The sequence below is a fragment of the Ptychodera flava genome, chromosome 1, assembly GCF_041260155.1.
Source record: "Ptychodera flava strain L36383 chromosome 1, AS_Pfla_20210202, whole genome shotgun sequence".
Lineage (NCBI taxonomy): Eukaryota > Metazoa > Hemichordata > Enteropneusta > Ptychoderidae > Ptychodera > Ptychodera flava.
Window position 1 is genome coordinate 24,593,135 of NC_091928.1, and position 26,487 is coordinate 24,619,621.

A 26,487-nucleotide genomic window follows, 5' to 3' on the forward strand; every position below is an offset into this window, starting at 1 on the left:
ATGAAGTCTAATATCAGCCCACATCCACACTGCGCCTGTGGGTTCCCGCTGTCCAACCAGATGGGAACGCACACTTTCTCCACCGAAAACAACATATTTTTAATCCAACGGCACGGCCAACTTGTCTTGATACACGATGTGCTAAGCCGCGATTTTAAACTTATGCAGATCCCGCTTTTCAATCTCAATGCGAGGGGAACGACTCGCTGCCACTGTGAAGCTCGGTGTGCAATGATTTCTGGGTAGGGTTCATATCATGTAGCAGGTCAAATAATGAATGCAGAAAATAAACAGAGTAGATCAAATGTTTCATGATGATGTCGTAATCATGACCAAATAATCGAATAAGAATGACCAAATATTGACAAAAATTACCAAATTACCAAAACATGGCGTAATTATGATAAAAAAGTTCCCAAATCAAGACATCAATGCTGAATAATGGCAAAACTACCGAATTAACCAAATAAGTTCATAATAATATCAAGACAATATCGTAATCATGTTGTAATAATGGCCACATTAGTCACTTAATAAAGGCCAAATAATGACAAAATATTGACTAAATCAAGGCATCAATGCAGAATAATGGCAAAAATATTATTTAATTAGTTCCTTATAATGTAAAGAAATGTCGTAATCATGACCAAATAATCACATAACAATGGCCAAATGACACAAGAATGACCTAATCACCAAATAATGGCATAATAATGAGACAAGTTCCAAATCAAGATATCAATGCTGAATAATGGCAAAAGAACCAAATAACCAAATAATTTCATAAAATTGCCAAGACAATATCATAATCATGTTGTAATAATGACCAAATAATCACATGATGAAGGCCAAATAATAACAAAATATTGATTAAATCACCAAATAATGGCATAATAATGATGAGATAACTTCCGAATCAAGACATCAATGCTAAAATAATGGCAAAACAACCGAATTAACCAAATAAGTTCATAATGATGTCAAAACAATATCGTAAACATTTGTAATAATGACCAAATAATCACATAATGAAGGCCAAATAATTACATAATATTGACTTATTCAATCACCAAATAATGGCATAATAATGATGAGATACGTTCCAAATCAGAAACCAATGCTGAATTACGGCAAAACAACAGAATTAATCAAATAAATTTATAATAATGTCAAGACAATATCGTAATCATTTGACAATCATGATCAGATAATCGCATAATAGTGAACAAATAGTGAAATAATATTGACCAGATCATCAAATAATGGCATAGTAATGATTAGCTAAGTTCAAAATCAAGACATCAACGCTGAATAATGACAAAACAAACGAATTACGTAAAATGTTCATAATTATGTCATAATCATGTCATAGTAGTATCCAAATAGTGATATTTATCACCTAAATCACCAAATAATGGATTGATAATGATGAAATGAGTTTAAAGAAAGGTTTAAAGATAATTTTTGTCAAGATAACAGTAGGATAATATCGTAATCATGACCAAATAATCGCATAATAATGGCTAAATAATGACACAATCACCAAATAATGGTATAAAAATGAGGAGATAAGTTCAAAATCCTGATATCAATGCTTAATAATTGCAAACCAACCGAATTAACAAAATAAGTTCATAATTATGTGAAGACAATATCATAGTCATGTTGTGATAATGACCACATAATCACATAATGAAGGCCAAATAATTACATAATATTGACTTAATCACTAAAAATTGGCATAATAATGATGAGATAAGTTCCAAATCAAGAAATTAGTGCTGAATAATAGCAAAACAACTGAATTAATCAAATAAGTTTATAATAATGTCAAGACAATATCGTAATCATGTAAAAATCATGATCAAATAATCGCATAATAGTTGCCAAATAATGAAATAATATTGACCAGATCACTAAATAATGGCATAATAATGATGAGATAAGTTCCGAATCAAGACATCGCTGCTGAATAATGGCAAAACAACTGAATTAATCAAATAAGTTTATAATAATGTCAAGAAAATGTCGTAATCATGTGACAATCATGATTAAATAATCGCATAATAGTTGCCAATGGACATCAAATCAGGTCCAATAATCTATATCATCCAAGGTAAACTATGAAATTTACCAGGTCCAAGGAACATATAGATGATGACAAAGGCAATGGGGCCATCTTGAACCAAGAAATAGTGGTGGTACTAGGTGTCCAGAATAGGTAAGCGTACCCTGCCAGCTAGCCGCACCCGCCAAGATTGACCCAAATAATTGCCAAAATAATTGCCAAATAATGAAATAATATTGACCAGATCACTAAATAATGGCATAATAATGATGAGATAAGTTCCGAATCAAGACATCAACGTTGAATAATGACAAAACAAACGAATTACGAAATAAGTTTATAATTCTGTCATAATCATGTCATAATAGTATCCAAATAATGATATATATCACCTAAATCACCAAATAATGGAATAACAATGATGAAATGAGTTTAAATATAGGTTTAAAGATATTTTTGTCAAGATAACAGTAGGATAATATCGTAATCATGACCAAAAAATCGCACAATAATTGCTAAATAATGACACAATCACCAGATAATGGTACAAAAATGAGGAGATAAGTTCAAAATCCTGATATCAATGCTGAATAATTGCAAAACAACCGAATTAACAAAATAAGTTCATAATTATGTGAAGACAATATCGTAATCATGTTGTAATAATGACCAAATAATCACACATTGAAGGGCAAATAATTACAGAATATTGACTTAATCACCAAATATTGGCATGATAATGATGAGATAAGTTCCAAATCTAGAAATTAGTGCTGAATAATGGCAAAACAACTGAATTAATCAAATAAGTTTATAAAAATGTCAAGACAAAATCGTAATCATGTAACAATCATGATCAAATAATCGCATAATAGTTGCCAAATAATGAAATAATATTGACCAGATCACTAAATAATGGCATGATAATGATGAGATAAGTTCCAAATCAAGACATCAATGCTGAATAATGGCAAAACAACTAAATTAATCAAATGTTTATAATAATGTCAAGAAAATGTCATAATAATGTGACAATCATGATCAAATAATCGCATAATAGTGGCCAAATAGTGAAATAATATTGACCAGATTACCAAATGATGGCATAATAATGATTAGCTAAGTTCCAAATCAAGACAACAACGCTGAAGAAACGAATTACGAAATAAGTTCATAATTCTGTCATAATCATGTCATAATAGTATCCAAATAATGATATTTATCACCTAAATCACCAAATAATGGAATACTAATGATGAAATGAGTTTAAAGAAAGGTTTAAAGACAATTTTTGTCAAGATAACAGGAGGATAATATCGTAATCATGACCAAGTAATCGCATAATATTGGCCAAATAATGACACAATCACCAGATAATGGTACAAAAATGAGGAGATAAGTTTAAAATCCTGATATCAATGTTGAATAATTGCAAAACAACCGAATTAACAAAATAAGTTCGTAATTATGTCAAGACAATATCGTAATCATGTTGTAATAATGACCAAAGAATCACATAATAAAGGCCAACTAATGACAAACTATTGACCAAATCAGCAAATAATGGAGTAATAATACTAAAATGAGTCTAAAAATAGATTGAAAGAAAATTTTGGCTGTGTTCTCACCCCATAGGTGTCACCGTGAGAAGTGTTGGATATTTAAAGAAGTAAACTGTCAAACATTGGCGAATATTTAAAATAAATATGAAACGACAGAAACGAACTAACGCTTGTATTGTCTCGTGTTCACAAACAAGCTCTGCAACAAGAAAACAACAGGCAATTTTTGGTGTCGAGGCTTGTTCTTGATTGCAATCCCCCCGAATTATCTCAGAATCCTTCTCATGTATTCTTGGTCAGCGGAATGCGAGTAGCATTCTTGCAAGAGTCACCGGAGCGAAGCATCATTGGACCTACGAACACGACATTCTCCGATTGGCAGCCTTACACGAATTGACATCACTTCTGTAAATTTCCGAATGAGATCACAAGTAAATCATCCGGGATGAGCCTTCTTTCTTTCATCCTTTTGTATGTTGATAAAACTGAAAAGTAAAAAATTGGAAACAAAATAACATAATTTTTAAAAAAATACGATTCGCAATAGGACGCATATAATCCTATCGACCATATTTCCATGTAAAGAGGTTGAAGTTCATTATAGATCTGATATGAACCGAGAATGGCCCGGTGATTAAATATATTATGCAGTTGTCTGTAACTTGCAACTTTCGCCACAAGTTTGCAACTTCGCAGAAATTGTTATTATCATCATCACGACCAATAGTTATCATAGATAAATTCAAAATAAATCATTCGGCATACAAATATGTAATTAGGAAAAATGCAAATACAAAATTGCTTTGACTGCTGTCATTGTATCACCCCTTTATATTGCAAGTGTAAATGCTTCTCCGCTCAAGTCCTTCAAGCTTTATAGACCAGACTATGGAAGTTCATTAACTATGCGAATCATTAGTTAGTTCATGCGAAACTAATAAAAATCTTTCACTATTGTATGTGACTTTATCATCAGTATACATAGCACTTAAATCAAGTTTGGTCAAGTTCCTCCATTAATCTCTTATTCTGAAAAATTCATTACGTATACAAATTACCAAACAGCTGACACAGCAAATTTCATCAGCTTTGCTCCTGCCCGCCAAGTTGAATGTGTATAATTTAAAATGTTTATCAAAATATTCAAATTAACAATTAACACACTTTTGAGGTAAAGTGTAATACATAGTATTGTTCATGCCAAATGTTTGATAAGTATAATGTCACGATTATTAGCTCATTGACATATGTAATAACTCAACTCACATAATTTAATCGGACTTCTAAGAAAGTTTGATCATCCACTGCATGAAAACGCAATAATTCAGATAAATTCACATTAATGAGTTGCCTGTATTATAGAATAATACACGTGAATTCACATGAATCCACATGAATACAGGCTTGCTGAATACAAGAAATGGATTCTTGACTGTATTCATCTGTATATGCACTCTTCAGCTAAAATACAGGCAATAATCCATGCTAATACAGTAAGTATTATAGGGTTTTTATGCAGTGATGCTTATTTGTGGATGTGTGAAAAGTTTGTTGAGTTGACAGTTAGCTCATTTGTATAGTTAATGAACATCTGTAAGTAGATTATATACGAAACCTGAGTACGCTTAATTTGATATAACTGGCTGAGTCCATTGGTCATGGTCAGTTTTTTGTATAGCGAAAAGTTCATGAAAAGGACGTACTGATTGTCACTTCATATACATATCACATGTAATTAGGTTATACATCAAAGCTGTTTTCACTGAATTTAATTTGACTTGTATTGAACTGTTTCCTTGCTTTCGTTGTATAAATGACACAGGCTGTAAAGTGAAATGCGTGTGACTCATGGCAAACGACTCATTTGCACATAAATGGACTTATGTATTAGGCCTCATATCTGATCTGAAAGCTGAATGTATCGGATGTCTTAGGTGCAGTGGTCGTACGAAGATTAACTTATGTTGAAAAACATGAAGGATGTATCATATTAAGTTTAAATCCATTTGCATACTGAATGAAGTTTTGCCATGAGGCTTCATGCGAAAATTGAATGTACAGCGTAATACCAGCTTTTGTGGTATATTGAACATTTTATAGTCGTTTGAAAGTAAGTAGTAGTTCATTTTCATATATAATGAAATTTTGAAAGAAGGCCACAGTCAACACTAAATTCCTAGTTTATTTATTATAGCGTAACGTTTTCACAAGTTGGCTACCTAAGTCTCACATTTATTGCATTACAAGATAAGTGCACAATAATAGCCTTACACAATGACGCAAAACTTAGGCCGGGATTATAAGCGTAAAATATCCTGACAATTTTCTTTAGCAACAAATGAGTATTTTCGTTATGGAAACACTATAATTTTTATTATTTTCATTTTCAGTTCGTGCCTGTATTTATAATTACTGAAGCATCAGCCGATTAATTACACTTCACCACTTGACTCATGTACTATAACTAAAAATTAGTTCATAAAACGTACACACGCATTTGATATTTAGTCGCATAACTTACGTCTAAATTTGTATTGACCGCCGATTGCTGTTGTTTTTCTTCATCTTTATGACTGATATGGTGTAGAGGAAAGGGTTAATGGCTGAGTTGATAGGCAAGATGAAGACTGCAGTCCAAGCATAAACAGATCCTGGAATTGTGACTGTATCAGTCATTGCCAGCATACCCATTACAGCGATTGGAACCCAGCAGAAGAAGTCAGTCAGCACTATCAGCGTCATTCGTTTTGCTATGGCTGCGTTTTCTCTGGCTGTCTGTTGTAGTTGAACATCAGTGGCCAAAGTTGTGCGTCGTATAGCAAGGTACATGGTCAGATACAGAATTGATATAGCAATAAAGGACAGGAAGTTCAGGAAGATGAAAATGGCAACTGAGTATATCCATCCGGGTGTTTGTTCGTTGGTTAGGTAGAGAGATAGGCAGACTGGAGAACGACTGTAGAAGCTATCGCCGAAGTAGGGGATACCTAAAAGAGGCAGAAAGCTAAGAAATGCAACGGCTATCCAACCAACAACCATAATTATGATGGTAGTTTTCAGTTGTATCCGAATAAACTTCAGAGGAAATACTATCGAAAGAAAGCGGTCCAATGTAATACCTGTCAGGGAAAAGACCGACATCTCACTTGACAGCGATGCAAGGAAACCAGCAAAACTACACAATGGGCTATTTCTCCAGAAGTCGTCATAGGTGACGTAAACACCACGGTAATTCATGTCAACTGAAGCAATTATCAACATGAATATCCCCATCAAGAAATCAGCTACAGCCAGGTTCCAAATGAGGAAGGTGTGAACTTTTCCCAAGTCCTTCTCTTGATTCGCCAAACGATGACGAAGAAGTTGCCGGAAAAGGCCGCTATTCCCAGCAACCAGATAGACCATCTTAAAACTTGATTGGCCATGAGGTCTTCACATGATGAGAATGCATCAGCAGGCGGTGAGCATACTTGCACTTCTTGGTGTTTTCTGACCATGCAACAGTATTTATAAGCATCGGTATATCTGAAAATGTATAAAAGATAAACATATAATAAAAGTATTTCATGAGAAAGCGATGACGAATGAGCATTTCCAAACGAACAATATATGATATTGAGGTTATCGAGGTTACACACACCTAAAGGCAGACGCCATCAAGACTCAAAATTGGGCTATTATGACAGAAACAGTACGACATCTAGATCTGTATTAAAGCTGCGGCGGCGCACTTGAAGAGTTCACGTCAAAGCTAACATTTAATTACAAAACTTTATTAAATATGCAAATTGACCCTTGATAAACTTGACCCTGGTCGATGTTTCATAGCACAGTTAGATATTTATCAAATCACTATCTGTAGCAGGCTTCACCAAATTTGTTGCCGAAATTAGTGTTATAATTATAAAGCTCATTAAATATGTAAATGAACCCTTCATTAACGTCACACTTCTAAATTCTCTACAACACAGTCAGATGTCTGTCGGATCAATATCTGCAGCACATAACATCAAATTTGGTGCATTTATTGCGGAGATATATGACTAATTACAAAACTTCATAAAATGTGCAAATGAGATATTTAATTAACTTGACACTGCCCAATGCCTTTCAGTACAATGAGATATTTATCAGATCAATATCTGTAGCAGGTTTCACCGAATTGGATAACGTAATTTTAGAATTATTCACCTAACTACAAAGTTCATTAAATACGCAAATGAAACCTTAATTAACTTCACACTACTTAATGCTTTTACACCACAGTTAGTTATCTATCGGATCAGTATCTGCAGCAGATTTCATCAATTATTTTGGAGTTTTATGACTAATTACAAAACTTCATTAATATGCAATTGAGCTACTCATGAACTTGACACTACCAATATTTGTTGTCTGTATCATCAAATTTGCCGCAGGAATTTCAGAGTTGTGTCACCTATTACAAAAGTTCATTAAATATGCAAATGAGCAGATAATTTACATGACGCTCACAGCATCATCATAATGTTCCGAGATTGTCATCTGTGAAAAGTTTCATGAAATTTTGTGCAGTATTTCTTGATATATGTTGACACTGTCATTATTGTCTCCATAAGGAGAACATTATATGATAACAAACTATATTGCTTAACTTCATAATATGCAAGCCACACTTACCAAAATTTAAACAGTTCTTGCAAGTAGCATATGGTATCTGTCTACCAAATCCGACTTGAAACCGTTCAGGCGTTAATGAGTTATTTTGTAAATAGACAGACACACACACATACTCCACACACACATGGACAGACAGACAGACAGACAGACATCGCATGACATTAGCTCACGTTTGTCAACACGTGAGCTAAAAACAATTAAAAACCAAGGATTATGGCAAAATGACTACATTTAGAGTATTGACATGATACTTACAATTCAGCGAGTCCTGTCAACGGTATAAACAGCTCAGAACTTTCGGCCTGGAATAAATTTCCTGTAAGATGCCTGCAGAAGGGAGAAATTGTAGATATGTGAACCTTAACGCTCTGAAAACATCTAATTATCAGTTGACAACTTGACGTTTTCATATATAAACTGATAATATCATTTGTTGAAGTGTAAGTTCCAAATTATGTGAATAAACATCTTAAGTTACAATCAAACGCTTTGTTACACTCGATTGACATTTTTTGAAATATCGCAATAAAAATTATGAATTACTTATCATGACAGTGTAGGGATTGCTTGATGCTTGATTTTTAAGACTCTCATTTACAGATTTTTAAAATTAGTATTAAAACTAATAATAATGATCTTTTAATATTGACAAGAGAATAGTGTAATCATGTCGTAAAAGTATATTTTGAAGCAACACTAAAGATGATGACTTTTATACTTACAGTGTGTGAAGATTATAAAGACCTGTAAACGCCCCATAGTTAATAAAAACAATGTTGTTTCCGGTTAAAATTCTGCGAAGAAAATGCAAATACGTAGAATTAGATGTTATCTTGCCACTTGCCATAATGGATCATGTTATGGTGCAAGTATGTCGTCTACATCAAGAGGCTCACATTCGTGCCATTTGTTTGCTTCATAGCAATGAGAAACAACCAGACCTCTGAGACTACGCTACCCTGCCAATGCCTCCTAGGCAGAATTTACCTAGGGGACAAGTACTGAGAAAGTAATATTTCTAAAACACTTTGCTGATCTGCTGTTTGTACTGACTAAATTTGTATTCTTTGTTACTAAGAAATCGGGTAAAAGTTTTTAGAAGGCTTTTGGCTAAAATTCTCCATCAGTTAATAGGTTTCTATTTCTCATGCTAAGAACTATTGCCAGGGATGTTTATAGAATTTGACCTGTGGTAAGTGGCGCCTGATGTAAGCTACTACAATTCCTTTAAGAAAACGAGTTTTTCAATCACAAGTTATCTTTAAACCCGGCGAATTGACGTCTTTAACTCTAGGCTAAAATCTAAACTTCTTGAGAACGAGACGACTTAATCGGCCCTCTACTTACAGCATTCGAAGATTTTGCAGTCCGTAAAATGTATTTGCTTCAATAGTACGTATTTTGTTAGCTCCAAGGTTTCTAAAATTAATAAAAATTAAGGAAAGAGTTAGCAACAGTGGTTAATTGAAATCAAAGTTGGTATGGTCGCTTGTGATTATTAACCAAATCACGTCTTGATATTTAAAATTTACACCACAGAGGAATTGTAGATTGAGCCACACCATTGACGATAATCCGCTCTAACATTCATTACAATAACACCACACGCGAAATTATGCACAAGAGAAGATCTTAGATGGAAGTGACGTAAATTTAGATTAATCCATACCAACAGAAACTAGGAAATACATTTTTAATGTCCTTCTCATTGACCTTTCGTGGTATGTAAATGATGTATCTTTAGCATTTAATGTTCTGTTTGTCATGTATTCTTTCTTGTTCTCCTCCAAAGTATTTAACTCTATATATATATATATATATATATATATATATATATATATATATATATATATATATATATATATATATATATATATATATATATATATATATATATATATATATATATATATATATATGGATTCAACTTTTCAACATAATCTCTGTGTCTGTCCAGTACGGATAAGAATTTATGTGTTGACAATAACAGAGCATGAAACAGGTTTGTCATGCCTATACTGTTTACTTCAACATATTATAGGGAAAGCAATGACAGCATGCACCTATTTGATAAAGCTGAAAAGTGATGAAAATGTCCAAGACGTTACCACTTTTGTCAATTAATAAGTACTAATTTAGCTAATGTAACACTGGATAAAATGTTTGATATGTGTTTAACATATTTACGTAAATTGATGTATATGGTACACAATATTAATTGCATACGCTACGTATATCTTTGTATATGGGACATTCCAATACGCTGGTATGCGTAGCGTATTTCTATGGAGATCATGAGTATAAGTACTGCAGATCTTTGCACACTAAGTGTACACTGTAGTTTCGGATTATTTTAGTATACGTACGTGTATACTTAACGTATTTGACATGTGTACAGAATCAGTATATGTGTGTATATTATTGTATATCAAGCTTTTAGGCCAGTGTAAGCTTTTCAGAAGTGGAAATGTTGTGCTACCTATTAATGGGCATACTTACAACAAGTACAGGTTTTTCAGGAATTCAAATTGTCTTGGGCGTATCTTAATTATTGAATTATTTGAAAGATCTCTGAAAAAAGTTTAGAAAGACACAACTTGCCTATTACACATAAATCATTACATCCTACTTTCTCGTTATACCTTGCTCTAGCCAAAAGGTCATCACTTCCGTTTCTGGGCAAATTAGTGCATGTCAGGCTTTGGCTGGAGTAATTCACAGGCAGTAGATTAAACAAGAAATAATAATTAAAATTGTGACTTGAAAGCATGTCATTTGAAAAACATGATGACTTTAACACATGGTAACTTGAAAATACAGTGATCTGAAATCCTGGTGATTTGACAACTTGGCTAGATCAAAATATGGTTATTTGAAAACAGGTGATTTGAAAACCTGATGATTCGAAAACACAGTGATTTGAAAGCATGGTGATATGGTGAATTCAGTTTATTTGGTGATTTGAAAACTTGAACATGATGATTTGAAAGAGAAGGTTATTCCAAAACAGAGATTTGAAGGCAAGGTGATTCGAAATTATGGTGATCTGAAAACATGAGGGGATGAAATAGAAATGTAAGAAGTAGACTATACACTACTTACAGTTCTCCCAGTAATTGAAAATAGCGGAAATCGACTTGCGTAACATCAACGTCATTTCCGGTCATATTCCTGGTGGCAAAAGACAGTACATCTGAATGCATAATTTAATTATGCAAGTTTTCTTTAAAGATCAGATTCGTTGGTTGTAAAAGGGCATGAGCACAGTTGTCTGAATAGTATGTAAAAAATTACCTCCCTCTTGTGCTATTGATTTTCACAAAAAATTAAGTTAGGCTGATTATTTCATGAAAAAAACGAGTCAAAATTGATCCATCGATAAAGGGGTTGATGTAACTAATGAAGTAACAATAACTTGATTAATGTTGCCTAGAAGACGGTGCAAGGTTATGGAGACTCACAGTTTCTTGATATCCTGACCATTAAACAATGGAAAGGAACTCATCGACTGGTATGCACAATCAATAACAGATCCATAACAAGTACAATCAAAGGGGCAGATAAGACCTGAAAGAAAAGGGGAAATGTCACATTTGTAATGGAAAATTGAGACATTTTGTGACATTGAAGTGTACAGGAATCTAATCAGATTGGGGATGTGAGCCTCTGCGCTGCTCTTAGTTAAAAATACTACTAGGCGTGTCTGGCCTACTCCGGCCTCTTCCTTCGATAGGACAAAGTTTTCGCTCCCTTACCACATAGCAGCTCATCATCGCCGTGCCAACACTGTTTGACGCCATCACATTTCTGAGATACCGGTATACAGTTTTTCTCTCCATGACAACGATAATGTCCTTGGCACTGGTAATCTCCTGCGTTCACAAAGAAAAACAAACTCGTTAAGGCTTGTGCGACTGATATTTTGAAATGGTTATATTGGCTAAGATGACGGAATAAAAACATGTTTACTACATCATCAATTTCCGCGCATCTTGCTTTCTTTTAGATGACGTCTTACGTTTGTTATTCAAATTCCTTAGCTATTTGCGGCCTCTGCTGCTTGGTGATTGGGTACCATGCGTTGTGGGTTCGAGCCCGATTGAAAACCACCGCATTCCATTCGTTTTAGTCGTAAAATAACTTACTTCGTTGCAGTTCATCTCTCGGAAAATTCATCTATTTTCATAGATAGAACTTAATGTATGGGTGCATGAATTATGACAATAGATCCATTTGATATTCAAAAGGTAACATTATACACTAATCACGAGTAGAAGGTTCCAACAAGAAAGAGGTAAAAAACTGAAACCTGAAAGTTCAATGTATGCCCTAACAAAGATTGCAAGGATTCTAATCTCTTTCGGGAATGAAACAGTAAATCAACTACTGATACTCGTCCCACAGGAAATATAAAGAATCTAACACTGAAAAAGTTGTCGCGATTGCATTAAATAATTTGTGGTATTTTGGTCGACGGAAATCGGTCTCCCTAATGACACAATTCAAACGATAACGTGATTTGCACTTCAACTTTACATCACTTACCACAGTTCTCTTCATCAGAGCCTCGTGGACAGTCAAAAATACCATCACATCGCCTATGGAGCGGTATGCAGTAGGCATCAGGACACTTAAACATATCATCACGACAATTAAAAAGTTCTGAAAAAGAATGGTAAAGATTGATAGGCAATTTATTTTTCTAGGCGTTCGCTTTGCTTCAAATCATATGTTCTTCTTTCGTTGTGAAGAAGACAGTTATGGGACAATAGCTGCATACCTAAATGCAATTTTAATAAAGTTTTCCCTTGTTATTATTTTAATTACGTTCGAATTCAATGTGTCGGCCTTGAATTTAACACTTTGTGAACAACATGAACTTAATATTTTGTGAAAAATATGAAATTTAACACTTGACATAGAAATTATAGTCAATTTATAACGTTGAGCATTACGCACGTATAAGCTGTGCTGTAAAATGTAAAACAGGCGATATATTGACATATAACGACAAATTATGGAAGATAAATCAAGAGTAGAAGTTATAGAGCTTTTAATGCCCTCCTTATATAATTTGATGAGTAACCAAAACGTAAAACAAACAAACAAACAAACAAGCAAAACAAACAACAAAAAAATAAATCAAACAATACATAATTAAATGAATGAAATTAATAAATAGATCCCACAAAACAAAATAATAAATTAACAGAATACATATTTAATAAATAAATAATTTAATAAATTAATAGATCAATAAATAATGAGTTACTAAAGGGTCATCGAAAGCATACCACAATTCCTGAGATGGGTGACGTCACGACATCCCCTTTGATAGCCATACTGATCAAAATCGTAGATACACATCCACTTGCGGTCTACGCATGGACCATTATGGCATCTGAATTCTTCAACACTACAACTCTGAATTGGCATTTCGACGTCTTCCGATGAGCTAGAGACAGTACCACCGTAGTGACAATCCGTTTCGTCCTCCCGTTCGTTGCCTCCGCAGTCTAACTCTCCGTCGCACTGCGCATGTTCGGGTATACAGTCAACGTAGTAACATTGGAATCCCTTACACACATCTGTAAATATAGGGTAGCTAAGTGATATCGTAAAAGTGAATTTATTACGTCCAAACGCGCAAACTTTCTATGTAGAACTTAAAGACATTCCATTCGAAATCAAAGAACACAACCAGGGTTCATTGTGCAAAATTCAGTACTAGAGAGGCTAGTTACCAAATATTTCCAGGTACTCGAAGTTCAAAACGGAGGCCATACCCGTATTAACTCGTTCGGGAAAAATAACATTTGCGATTATCATAAAAATATGCTGGTTAATACTTCTGTTACTCAATGGGCTTCAAAATGAGCCCCAAAAGTGGTAGAAAAACACGAATAATTAAGCAATAACCCCGCCGCAGGAGGGTATACAAGAGATTTTGGTACAATGCGCGACATATAGCACGAGCCGATATGCGAGTGCTATATGTCGCGCATTGCACCAAAATCGAGTGTATACCCGTGTGCGAAGGGGGTATTGCTATTATATTATATCAACTTGTGTGTCTTTGCTGTGTTACTTGGGTATTTTCATCACTCTAAGCCCCAAATGCAGAAAACGGACGTCTGGGAGATCGAACGTCGGAAATTCTGCGCCGGAGACCGAGCATTTTTATATTGGGATTACGTACAGTTACACAGTATCCTACGATAAACCGCATTACGTTCATATCGCATGTCGCATGCAACACGAACACTATACTTGTCAAAAATATATTTTCTGCAGTCACACAGAAAACGGGTTAAGAATTCAAATCAAAAGAAAAAAGTAACAATTATTTTCGTAAATTTACATAAGAACAATAGTCCTGGCTATTTGGCATACTAAAAATAGATTTGTCTCATTCTGTACCACATACGCGTATACGATATACGACGACCGTTGCGACATTCAGAGGTGTCACAGTGAAGTTACAGGATCTATTTTTGATGGATAATTTGGACGTTAATTGTACCAGAAAATAAGCAGTTTTGAAATGACCCAGACTTGCGATGACTACAACTGTGATGAACTGTTGTGCAGAGTGTGTTGCGAGTCATCCAATTGTTATTTTGAACTTTTTGGTCTAAATTGTTAGGACACCCCAGTCTGTTACAGCCCAAACTTTGGTAAAGAATATCTGACATACCGTTACTGTGAGGAAGTGTCAATTTATTTGTGTATGAATGAATACTATCTTCATTTTAAAGAGCGGTAGGATATATCGCGTCTCGACTCCCGCAATATCAAGCAAAGTTCACGGTGCGCTATGTCGCCCTAATATTTGTGTGCATCACACCCCGAATGTGCTGCTTCAGAGATGTCTTTCATCATGTATCCCAACTTATTTACACCAAGAGGTGAGTTACAGACCCACACTTTATCTGTGTATCAAAATTCGGTCTTCGGTCTTTGAAACAAAGTGGACTGTTTCGGTTTTTCTCGAGGGTCTATGGATTGATTAGATAGGTACGTTCAAATGCACCGACCGGGCAATTTTCGAAAATGCTGGTTTAGGGGCCCGTTTTACCACCGCTATCAGTGCTAAAACAGTATTTTAGCATCGATGGAATGAGCTCTCGTCCAATCAGAATGGCGCATGGTAGCATGATATAATATAATATAACTTTGAGAGTCTAAATATCTGTTTACCTTCCACTTCTGTTTTGGTAATTAGAGAAACTGTTAGTATCGCAGCATAATATCAGTCTGTATGAGTTTTCTTTAAAAGTTTCGACTGTCCGATTAATGTATGTTAATATTTGGAAAATGTGCCAACAAGAGGTAAAATACACACCCGCGTGGTTTTACCCTTACATTCAATACTTAGTTTAATCATAAATTGAATTGCATTGCCCGTCGACTTCGTAAAACCCCTTTAATTGCTTTCAATGGAACGGGGAATGCACGAGTTATGTGTAATTACCGAAGCGCTACGTGACTACAATTCTTTTGGATACGTATTAATTATCCATGTGTAGTTTTCATTCAAGCTCAATGTTAAGAAATCGTATGGCATGACATTACCGCAATACTTTTCATCAGATCCATCGTAACAGTCCTCCATAAGATCGCAATGCTTTGACTTATCCACACATTGGTTGTTGTCACATTTGAACTGATCCACTGTGCAGTTTGGATACACTGGAAAAAGTATATGTACTTTGATCATGAATTGCATTTCCTTGCCCGTTAACCTCGCAGAACCCCACCAATATCGTCTCAATGGAATAGGGAACACACGACTTATGTGTAATTTACCTAAGCGCTACGTGACGACAATGCTTTCGGACAATTTTCTTTAGCAATTCCTGAGGTTTGGAAGTGGATCAAGAATGCCAATAGTTTTAGAGGTTGTAGCAGTGAATAGTGTACAAACGCCATGAAATCGTGTAGAAGCTGTCATTATGATGACAAAGAATATAAATATTGATATGTTGTTCGATTGTTATCTTTTTTAATAGAACACACACTGAGTGAAAACTACCATATATTACCACAATTTTCTTCATCACTGTTGTCGCCACAGTTGTCGATGAAATCACAGTAAAACGTCATCGACACACACTTTCCATTTTCACATTGGAAGGAATTCGTTGGGCAAGCTACCGCCATATCTGCAGAACAAATATGAATTGCCATCAATTACACCATTGTGCATTGTCAGTATTCAAGTAGTACGTGATAAAGCGCCACAAATTTCAAAGTAATGAGAAAAAAGCAGCCCAATGAAAAATTTTTACAAAATTAACTAAAGGTTTAAGATGGTGATTCTTTAGTTTCTTCTCACTTCTTGTATATTTCACACGTTTTATCAACTCAAGTAGAGGAGGTCTATCTTCACTTACTGCATCCTATCTCATCAGAGCCATTGATACAATCTGTGTTTCCATCGCATACATAAACAGAATGAATGCACTCATTGCCTGCACATTCAAACGCCTCAACGCCGCACGTGTGTGTCGTCACTGCAAACAAGTACAAATTACTGCGGAGTTAAATCAAGATAGTCGGCGACCAACACAGGCATTGGATGTTTAACCAATAAGCTTTGTTAAAAGACATTACATGATAACACCTGATAAAAATATAAACACATAATAAAACGTTAGTTTATCGTATATCATTTACAAACAATGCGATTTCAATGAAAAAAAACTTAAACGAGTCTTTCACACGATCCGCCGTGTTTACAAATACCTCGTACATAAATGGAATTAAGAAAACAACGGTTACTTGATGCCCATGTCATACACATCTCTAAAGCAATTTCCTCGTCACAATCCATTAATCCAACTGTCCAATCAGATGCATCCATGCCCAGACATGCTCTGGAATTGTCGACGTCAGCGACTTGCTTATCTTTGTTGACACCGATGTAACATCCAGTCTTGTTGTCTGCGGCGGTTGCACAGTCACCTCCGATCAGTTCGATGACATCATCGTTTACCGCGATATCTTTCACAAGCAGTATATACCCCGTTACGTTTATAGACCAAACGTGGCTGAGATAGTAGGATATAGTCTGTAGTTCTAGTCGGTTTATATCCTTAAAATCAGTGTTGAGATTTGAGCACTGTTCCTCTGCTCCAATGTGTTTTTTTCTAGTTTGAAACAAATCTTTTCCTGTCTTCCCCAAGAAGAATCTTTACAAGCTGTGAAAAATTACGTCACAGACATTTAATGAACACATACGTACATGTATTTACATTCATACGGTGTATTCACGATGGGTTTTGTCATCTTTGATTGTAGTCCTGCCATTAATGTCAAGTAACAGAGTTTTGTATGACACCCGTATTATAAAATATTCTGGTAATCTGTCGTTATTTAAGAGTCGTATATCATTCGAAAATTCTTGCATTGTTTTGCTAAGAAATCTTCAATTTCTGACAATGAAATGAATTACCTTTTTGATGCATTGCAAAAAGTTACCATCATGGTTGAGAGTTGCGGATAGGCACGTAAGCAAACGGAAAATGATAATTCAAATTTGCGATTAGATAAATGTAGGCATATCAAGTGACCTTTTTATGTTTGAAACATTTTAAATGCATACAATTATTACAACGAAAACCACGGTTATCAAAGTAAGAAAATTAATACTTGCCGTAGTGAGACACGCCGACATACGAGTCACTTTCTGGTTCTCCGGAAACCGCGGCGGGTTTCTTACAAATAAACTGTTTAACTGTATTTAAACCACACGAAACATCATGCCACTGATCGGTGCGATGAAAATCGACCATATCAATCACAGAACACGCTTCAAATCTAGCGCCATCCGGTTGGTTGTAATCGTCATCATATCTGGCCTTTGCCCTATCAAACAAACAAACAGTTAAATGCTCTTAATAACGGAATCGCTTGTGATGACTTTCAGGATAGTTTTATTACATTTGTCGTCCTCTTTCAAAACTACGTGTTGTAGTTTCTATTTTACGTTGGTGGTTATTGCTGCCGTTAACCATGTTTGAAATTGTAAATGGCCATGATGGAAAATAAAATTCCTGATTTTAAGATAGCTATGCAAATGGAAATTTTGTTTATTCAATAAGCTTCAACATGAGCCCATATAAGTGGTAGGCCAAAATAGTCTTGCCAAAGTTTGAGAGTCCGAATATCTGTCTTTGAACCGCATTTTATCTTTTAGTGTTTTAAATCTGCAAAAATTTAAGACGAATGAATTATAGAGTCAAAGAACATTGTTAAATTAGTCCATTTCACTATGAAGCATTTTGAAATGACTGCCTCAAAATTATTAATTATGAATTTTTTCAGGTCCAGTGTTTCATGAACTCTACTCGAGGCAATAGGAACCCGAGACCACGGCAATTGTCAGAGGCTCGGCGGGAGATACGCGTTGTGGCCCGCCGAAGCCGGACGTGGGCGACACAGCGTTGGGGAGAGGCGAGTCTTCCAACTTGGACTTAAGAACTGGGACAAGGTATGATTATCAATTGAAGATAGTAACGTTCTGCAAATGTACATACCAGTCGGAATAACTCATTGGATTTCCATCTGTCCATCTATATGTACCACTTTGGAGTACGTGTGACAAACCTAAACAGCCAATAAAATAATCTGAATTACACTCAAGAATATAATGCTTCCAGCATACGAAATCGAGGTTTAGAAAACAAGCAAAAATAGCGCATACTGTACAAAGGTGCCGTTTAGTTGTAACTCCGTGAATTTCAAAATGAGTCCCAACAAGTTTGAGGGTCTTAATATGTGTCTCAAAGGCGCATACTACCTAAAATAAGGTGTATCATTCAGTGGTGAGAAACACATGGTACAACTTTCATAATTTGATCTGCCTGCTGCACATAAGTTAATATTATACTTTTCTAAAAAATGGTTGCGTAAAGATCTGTCTTGAGAATAGTGACTGCCTGGTGCATAAGTTGGGCACTCAAGAATTCTACCAATTCTCTATTTGAAGAATTTTAATCTATATCTTGAACCAATCCTTTGATAGTGTACTTAATGGCAGAAATGAATATCACGGTGTCAGAATTACTGAAAATAGTCTATGGATTAAAAGATCTTACATGTGCCTTCAAACTGAATAATCGGTTAATTCTTACCTATGTAAGTTTTGCTGTCGCCATGTAACCAAACCCTTGACAGTGAATAGATAATAAAGTTCGACTCTTCGCGGTTCAGAATGCTGACCAGATTGGCGCAACTTGGTGACATTTACCTTCGGCTTGGTTCCATGTCAGTCCAGTCTCCTCCCGACTGACCCTGTAGCAGTCCTTTCCAAACTGAATCCAACAGTGTTCACACTCGTAGACTAAAATACAACCAAAGGTTTTCCATCAATCTTGATACAGAGGACACACTAACATATGTGGAGGCTATGGCATAAAGTATGAGCCATGGAACAGAACAATTTGTGTACAGTGTGCAATATCATATTTAGGTAGTATTGGCCACAAAAGTGAAAGACAAACTTTTGGTCAAACTTTCCTTTACCATTTTCTTTCAAAATTAGCAATGTATGCAGGATGCAACTGTTAGCACCAGATAAACAAACTGCTTTGAATCTACCGATATTTGAAATTCAAAATGGCTGCCATCCTTAATAACTTACTAAAAAACCCTAAATTTTGGATTTTCTCAGATATAAGACGTTCAAAACGTTAATCACTCACAGAGCTTAAGAAACGACCCCACGCGAATAGTACATCAGAAAAAAAAACTGTTGTGAAAATATCGAGAGTCCGAATATCTGCCCCAGAGGTGAATTCTACCTTGAAATGAATCGTAGTCTGTCTGCACTTTAATACAGTCAGCAACTATTGTTTAGGGGATTACACATACGAAGGATGTATTTACATGTTGATCAATAGGCATTACGACATAATTATGGGAGAAGAACTAGAATTTTGTAGTTTACAAACAGAGGACAAGTAATGGAAAAAACGTCAAAAACTTGCAACTAACCGGAGCTGTAACGAAAGAATGAGACAAACAGGTTGATGACAGTACTCTGTGACATCAAGGAGAAATTACAACTTAACTTACACTACTTGCTTTTTCAAAACTGGATTCTCTCGTTAGACTGACACAGAGAGGTTAAGATTAAAAACAATGTCCATTTTGATAAAAGTTGTGCTAATTATAGTATGTAGGTTTGCATTAACGAGTGGCCACGGCTTTTTAGTAGTTGTGATACAGTTTGTTTTAAAGTTTGAGAGGGAGGGTTTGACAGAGTTTGAGAGAGTTTGAGAGAGAGAGAGAGAGAGAGAGAGAGAGAGAGAGAGAGAAGAGAGAGAGAGAGAGAGAGAGAGAGAGAGAGAGAGAGAGAGAGAGAGAGAGAGCGTGCGCGTGCATGCTGAACTTTGTCCCATACGATAATGGCTCATTTAACATTACCACTTACGTTGATCCTCCTGGCTCTCGTCAGGGATTTGTAGCTGATACGGAGCAGCTGAGTACTTGGCCAAAAAACCTGTATAACCTCCGCTCCAGTTTGTCCCCCTTGAAATTCTATGTGCACGTGTGAAGTAGCCGATATAAAATATCCAGGTTTATCATATCCGCAGGACTGTACTGGATCGTTGGCCTCGGACACTCGTACAAAATCACTGCTACAGGTGGTATCCGAGTCACCGACATTGAAATCCAGGAATTCAAAGTGAATGACGTCACCCTCCGCCACCTGGATATTCCAACTACATTTTGACTCAGGTGGGTATGGAAATGGATAGCTAAGGGAATTTATGTATCCACACTCTGAATGGAGGTGTGTGTCGTTTCCACACTCTGACAGCATACAGCCTGAAATGATGAAACGTATATGGATGAAGACTCTATGATAGAAGCAGTGAATGCAGTCAAAATGTTGAGGAACAGTCGACATCACGGCCTTTCGTGATTTAGTTTACAGTTCTTGTACAGGGTCGATAACTCTGACCAAACCAACAGTAAACTTCGAATGGACAACATACATGTTAACATACTGATAAATGTCTAAAATTTAGTAAGGGCAAATTGAATGTTTGGACTATGTCAAAGCTAACGTAAACAAGTTGGGCATTTTTCTTGATTCAGACGTAAAGTATCTACAAGATAGGAAAAGCGCTAAATTGAGCATACATACTTCCATTAACATAGAAAAAATTTTAAGCCGTTACATTGCGAAAGAAATGCACTGAGCATAGACATTCATAATTATGCCATCTTGAACAAATCATGACTAGCGCCCTCAATAATCTAGCAAATATTGTAGGTCGCTGCGAATCACCTTTCCCTCCTTGTCAGAATGTCAATGTTTGCATGGAGACATAGACACACTGACATCCACACATTTGACAGTCACAATTTGCAACGCCCGCCACTATCGTACAAGAAAAGGGAACACGAGAAGAACGGCTAGTGTATAAATGGGCTAGTGCCCATGAAGATCACTTACTGTCCCTACATGCTGCATCTGGTACTACAGGACATTATTTTCTTCAACTAGTAGGAGTAGCTTCAGTGTTTGGGAGTTGGCATTAAACGTACCCTCCCGTTTTGCATTTGTTTCACTCGCTGGTAAAAAGTAGCCATTGAGGTAGTCAGCCAAAAGATTTAGTGTCCTTAAGAACACTGACTCGTTTATACTATCTGCTGACGTAAAGAAAAGATTCCTTACCTGTCGTGTAGTAGGTTGCATTGAACCCTCTTCCATCACCCGCTCTATCCGTTGAAAACACAACAGTCAACTCGTTGGAGGTAGATGAAAGAAGTGGTATCTGAGATCCACAAAATTGACCAAGCCGTTGATCATCGTTCACTTCTGAGCCATTGTACAGGGCTAGGTAACTGACACAGCGAATCTGGTCGCCGTACTGCTGTCCGGGCACGTCAAAGGAGTGAAAGTTCAAGTGGATATATCGACTGACTGGTGCAACAATGGTCCACACGCAGTAACTCTCGGGGTAGTATTGCTCATCTCCCGTCAGGAAGTTGGTACTGAATATGGATCCAGTGGCGTCCGTCAGAATACTAGGAGATCCACAGCCCGAACATTCTTTCGTGTCGCAATCTGAAGAAAACGTATCAAAGGCTCTTTTCGATGCAACTTTATCAACAAAATTCAAGCTTACATTTTCGGACGTTGCGAGTGATATGTTTTCTCCGTTTTATCTTGTATTTGGACGGAACAAGGGAGTGTATTTCTTATGAACTAACGATACATTTGGCGTAACGTACTTTTCTTTTGGCTTTCATGCTTTGTTTATGGTAAGCTTAGGTAAAAAAAGAAGTATGAGCTTTTAGAATATTATTAAAGCTGTGACTCTCAATTATATTGTTCAATGCTGCTCACTATATCTATGCATTTTAAGATATTGATAATTTACATAAATGTACTTAAATGAAATAGGGTTACTGCAACTGGCATGTACACAAAAAGTTTGACCTTTTCAGTTAGAATTTCACCAAAAATGTTCATCGACTATACATTGGAGTCAATGATAAAATTGTGAATAATTTTTTTCCAATGAAAAACTTGGCATACTTGTGCATTACAGACGTCCAATAATTATCATAATTGTACTTGATTAGAATATGATGATCAAAGGTGCATATTATGTGTACAAGAAATCTGATTATGGAATTTAACTGAAAATGTTCATCCACTATATATGAGAGTCTCTGAGGAAAGTATGAATAATTTTTTTACAATACAAAAATAGGTAAACCTGTGTATTTATGTACTCTCGATTATTGATATTAATGTACTTGATTAGATTAGGGTAGTAACAAATTGATGTGTTCGCCAGAAATTGGATGTTTGGAATTATACCAAAATGTAGATTCACTGTACATGGGAGTCTATGAGGAAAATATGAATATTTTTTTCCAATACAAAACCATCATAATCTGTGTATGTATAGACATTTGATGATTCATTTTAAAGTACCCAGTTAGCCTAGGATGGTTAAAGATATGTGTGCAAATTGGATTTGGGAGTTTCACCGAAATATTGATTCATTATACATTGGAGTCTATGAGAAAACTAAGAATAAATTTTTATACAATGCTAAACTTAATTAATTTGTGCTTTTATAGGTGTTGATAATTGATAAAAATGTAGTTGATTCAAATAGGCTATTTAAAAGTTCCGATGTGGACAACAATTACGATATTGGAATTTCACCTAAAAATATTATTAAACTTTTCATGGTACTAGTAGTCTCGGTACAGGTAACTGTTAAATAATTTTCCTAACAAAACTTACTATATCTCTAATAAGTAAGTAGTAGGAATTATTCATTGCCCTCAGTGCAGTGAGCTTGATTTACAAAAAGACAAGCTTCAGAGTTGTCAAGTCAAAATGTTCATGTGACAGATAATTATACTTTTGTTCAGATTTACAGTTGAATAACTTCAGAGAATGAAATCATGAAACGAATCCTTTTTATCTCGCAGAATATTTCTGAATACTGAAACTGCTTTTTGACGGGACGGATACTTATTAATTGATTAAGTGACCCTCCCTCTGAGCTGTATGAAAAATACATGACCCCCCCCTTTGCAGTTTCAAATTTTAGGTGACCCCTGGATTTTGCCGGCCCACCCTCTAATAACTGCACGCTCCCTAAGATGTATAACTTTCTCTGTATTCCCATTAACAGTACATTGCGACGGGGGTAATTGGTAATGTGTAATCGTTGACGAGTTCCCACATAGCAGATTTTTGATATGTTGTTAAACTTACATGGTTTGAGCTTAACTTGTACGGGCAGTCGAACCACGCCTTCAACACCACGAACTGTAAATCTGTCACCGACGGCTAGTTCTTCATATGTCGTCCGCGTCCATGATATTGTTCATCGAACACTGGGTACAGTTCGTGTAACAGCCATCCTTCGTGCCCAAGAGGTAGAATGAAGATTCGGAATACAAGCCTGTAGGGAATATGTTGGCAAATATTCTGTCGTTATGGCCTCGATAACCCGATGCGTGTTTGGCTTATACTACTTTTATTCGAAATGCTGGTACACCACGCCACACAATAGAAATTAATTATCAGGAGACTATTTTTGCAAAAAATTGTACATCCGAAAATTTTGGGTGAAATCGACCCAAGGCTATGATTCTCTTAAGAACAATCATTACATCTATACGGGCGATATTAAAAATAGAAAATGTGTAATTCTTTTCTTGAACTTCAGCTTCTTTTCATTTCCAAAGGAGTGAATTTATCGCAACCGAAATGATTGTATCAGCTTCGTTGCCCTTGCAATATTTATCCTTTGTGTGTACGCTGTCTTGGATTCGATTCTCGGTCCATTTGATGATGAATGAGGATCGACATCAAAGTAAAGTGACAAAATAATAGGTTGAAAAATAGAAAAATTATAGGATTTTGGAATTATTGCTATGTTGAGAAATTTACAATCTGAGGGAGTAAATATTGATGCTCTTAAAAACAGGGATGCACTAGTTATTAAGGTAGGTAGTATGCCCCTCGAAAGTGGAAGACTTTGCTGGTTCGTAAGAAAGTATAAATAATCACTCGCCGCTTTTGTACTTTGTCCCCCCAAAACCCGAGGAAAAATGTTTTCCCTCTGGCCAAAGACATTTTCATGAAGTGCAATGAAGCTTACCTATAAAGTCTCCAGGTTGAAATGTAAGCATATCCTCCTGCGGAACGTCAATGACTATTTCACCAGATGTTGTATTTTCTAGAGTGATATCATTTTGTCCAATAAGGTAAACTCATCACTGCTTTCCCGACGGTAAATTCCCTGGATGTACGGTGACTGATGTTCCATCTTTCAATGGAATATTCAAACGCCATTGCCTGATCTTTCCACCGCACGGTAATTCAATGTTTTATCGATGATAACTAGGGGACCATACCGTTCTATGAAATAACCGTGGCCAGTATGAGTGCGTCCAATCGAGTCCGGGCACTGCAAAATATCTAGTATCAAAGAACAATATGAATGATTTAACTTTACTTTTAGCAATGCATGCTCCTTGAAGGCAAATTCAATTAACCCTTTGAGCGCCAAGTCAATTTTTATCGCTGTCATAGAATATACCCAAGTCAATGTTTTTCGGACTTTTTGCCACAATTTCGACAAACAATTTTGCCATGAAAAAGTGTGAATTTGGTCTAAATTGTCTAAAAATATACTGAAAAATTGACAACAATTAGTAAAATGTTGCGCTAAAATGTTGGTTGAAAGATTGTAACACTCAGAGGGTTAAGGCTGATGGGAATGCATACTGTGTCCCATGATGCGATTTCTACTCTTGACACACTACCAAATTGATATATGGCGAGACAACCTTCATTTTTGCGTAATCTACTAGGGAGATAATGCCGGACTCAACTCTTACCATCATGCAAGCATTTTCCCAAATATAACTGCGAAGTGCCGTGACTCTCGGTACATCATCAGAAGAAAAATGATTGCTTAAAGAGTTTCAACCAGGTCAGATGTTATCGTCTGCATACAGTGTAATACCAGATATGAAATGAAAATGCTCATGTGTTTCAGTACACTAGTACATTGTAGTTGTCTGTAAATTGAAACTGTTGCCAAAAGTTTGCAACTTCATTGAAACTAGTGTTATGATTAACATTATGAATGAACAATATTTACCACAGATTGATTTCAAAGGTCATTACGTATATATATAGCTGAAACAAAAACGCTATATTCTTTGACTGCTGTTATTGTATAACCACTTTATATAGCAAATGTGATTATCTTTCGTCAAGTCCTTCCCTCAAGATTGATATGCCACATTGTGAAAGCACATTAGCTTTGCAAATCATGAAAAAGATGACTAGAAAATGCAAAATGTCTTTAACTGGTTCAATATGATTGTCTCATCAGTATAAATAGCAAGATTCATAAACTTACGTAGTCCTTCCAGTCTTATGTCCCCGATTTGGAAAGTTAGCTTAATATGCAAATAAGTAACTAGCTGGTGTAAAAATACTAACACAAGTTTCATGAATACTATATTTTAGTATCTCTGATGTACAAAGCAGGTTTCATCAATTTGATAGTATGTTCAGTATATTTCTTAATTGGAAAGTTCGGTGAATATGCAAATTGCTAATAGCTGAAGTAATTATGCTTAATTACTTTCAATAATGTTATATCATAGTATCTGTAATGTAAATAGCAA

At 35.6% G+C, this 26,487-nt stretch overlaps 1 protein-coding gene and 1 long non-coding RNA gene across 4 annotated transcripts in view; both read right to left on the reverse strand.

Annotated features, from left to right (window-relative positions):
- LOC139135202 (uncharacterized) overlaps positions 1-26,487 on the reverse strand; it is a 346,824-nt gene that overhangs the window by 301,561 nt on the left and 18,776 nt on the right. The gene's annotated exons all lie outside the window — the stretch shown is intronic.
- Positions 581-19,559, reverse strand: LOC139133511 (G-protein coupled receptor GRL101-like). 3 transcript variants are annotated; one of them, XM_070700162.1, is made up of 19 exons: positions 19,428-19,559; positions 18,831-18,900; positions 17,948-18,159; positions 17,074-17,492; positions 16,686-16,805; positions 16,335-16,454; positions 15,865-15,981; positions 13,584-13,877; positions 12,835-12,951; positions 12,045-12,161; positions 11,751-11,856; positions 11,392-11,460; positions 10,789-10,860; positions 9,637-9,708; positions 9,012-9,083; positions 8,545-8,616; positions 6,750-7,155; positions 6,152-6,617; positions 581-4,115 (listed from the first exon to the last, which is right to left on the reverse strand). In XM_070700162.1, exons 4-17 carry the CDS (start codon positions 17,153-17,155, stop codon positions 6,915-6,917), a joined length of 1,671 nt encoding a protein of 556 aa, XP_070556263.1. In that variant the 5' UTR covers positions 17,156-17,492; positions 17,948-18,159; positions 18,831-18,900; positions 19,428-19,559; the 3' UTR covers positions 581-4,115; positions 6,152-6,617; positions 6,750-6,914. The 3 variants fall into 3 exon arrangements, with proteins under 3 accessions (XP_070556263.1, XP_070556253.1, XP_070556272.1); XM_070700152.1 differs by having other exon boundaries at positions 6,152-7,155; XM_070700171.1 differs by lacking the exon at positions 10,789-10,860 and having other exon boundaries at positions 6,152-7,155.

What these genes read in the sequence shown, in the direction of transcription:
- LOC139133511 (XM_070700162.1), bottom strand. Translation starts at nt 17,155, where the DNA reads ATGGATGCATCTGATTGGACAGTTGGATTAATGGATTGTGACGAGGAA. An exon ending in CAGTGATGAAGAAAATTGTG is followed by an intron (nt 15,982 to 16,334) that starts GTAATATATGGT and finishes TACTTTTTCCAG; the next exon opens with TGTATCCAAACTGCACAGTG. An exon ending in TTGACAGGACTCGCTGAATT is followed by an intron (nt 7,156 to 8,544) that starts GTAAGTATCATG and finishes ATACATTTTCAG; the next exon opens with ATATACCGATGCTTATAAAT.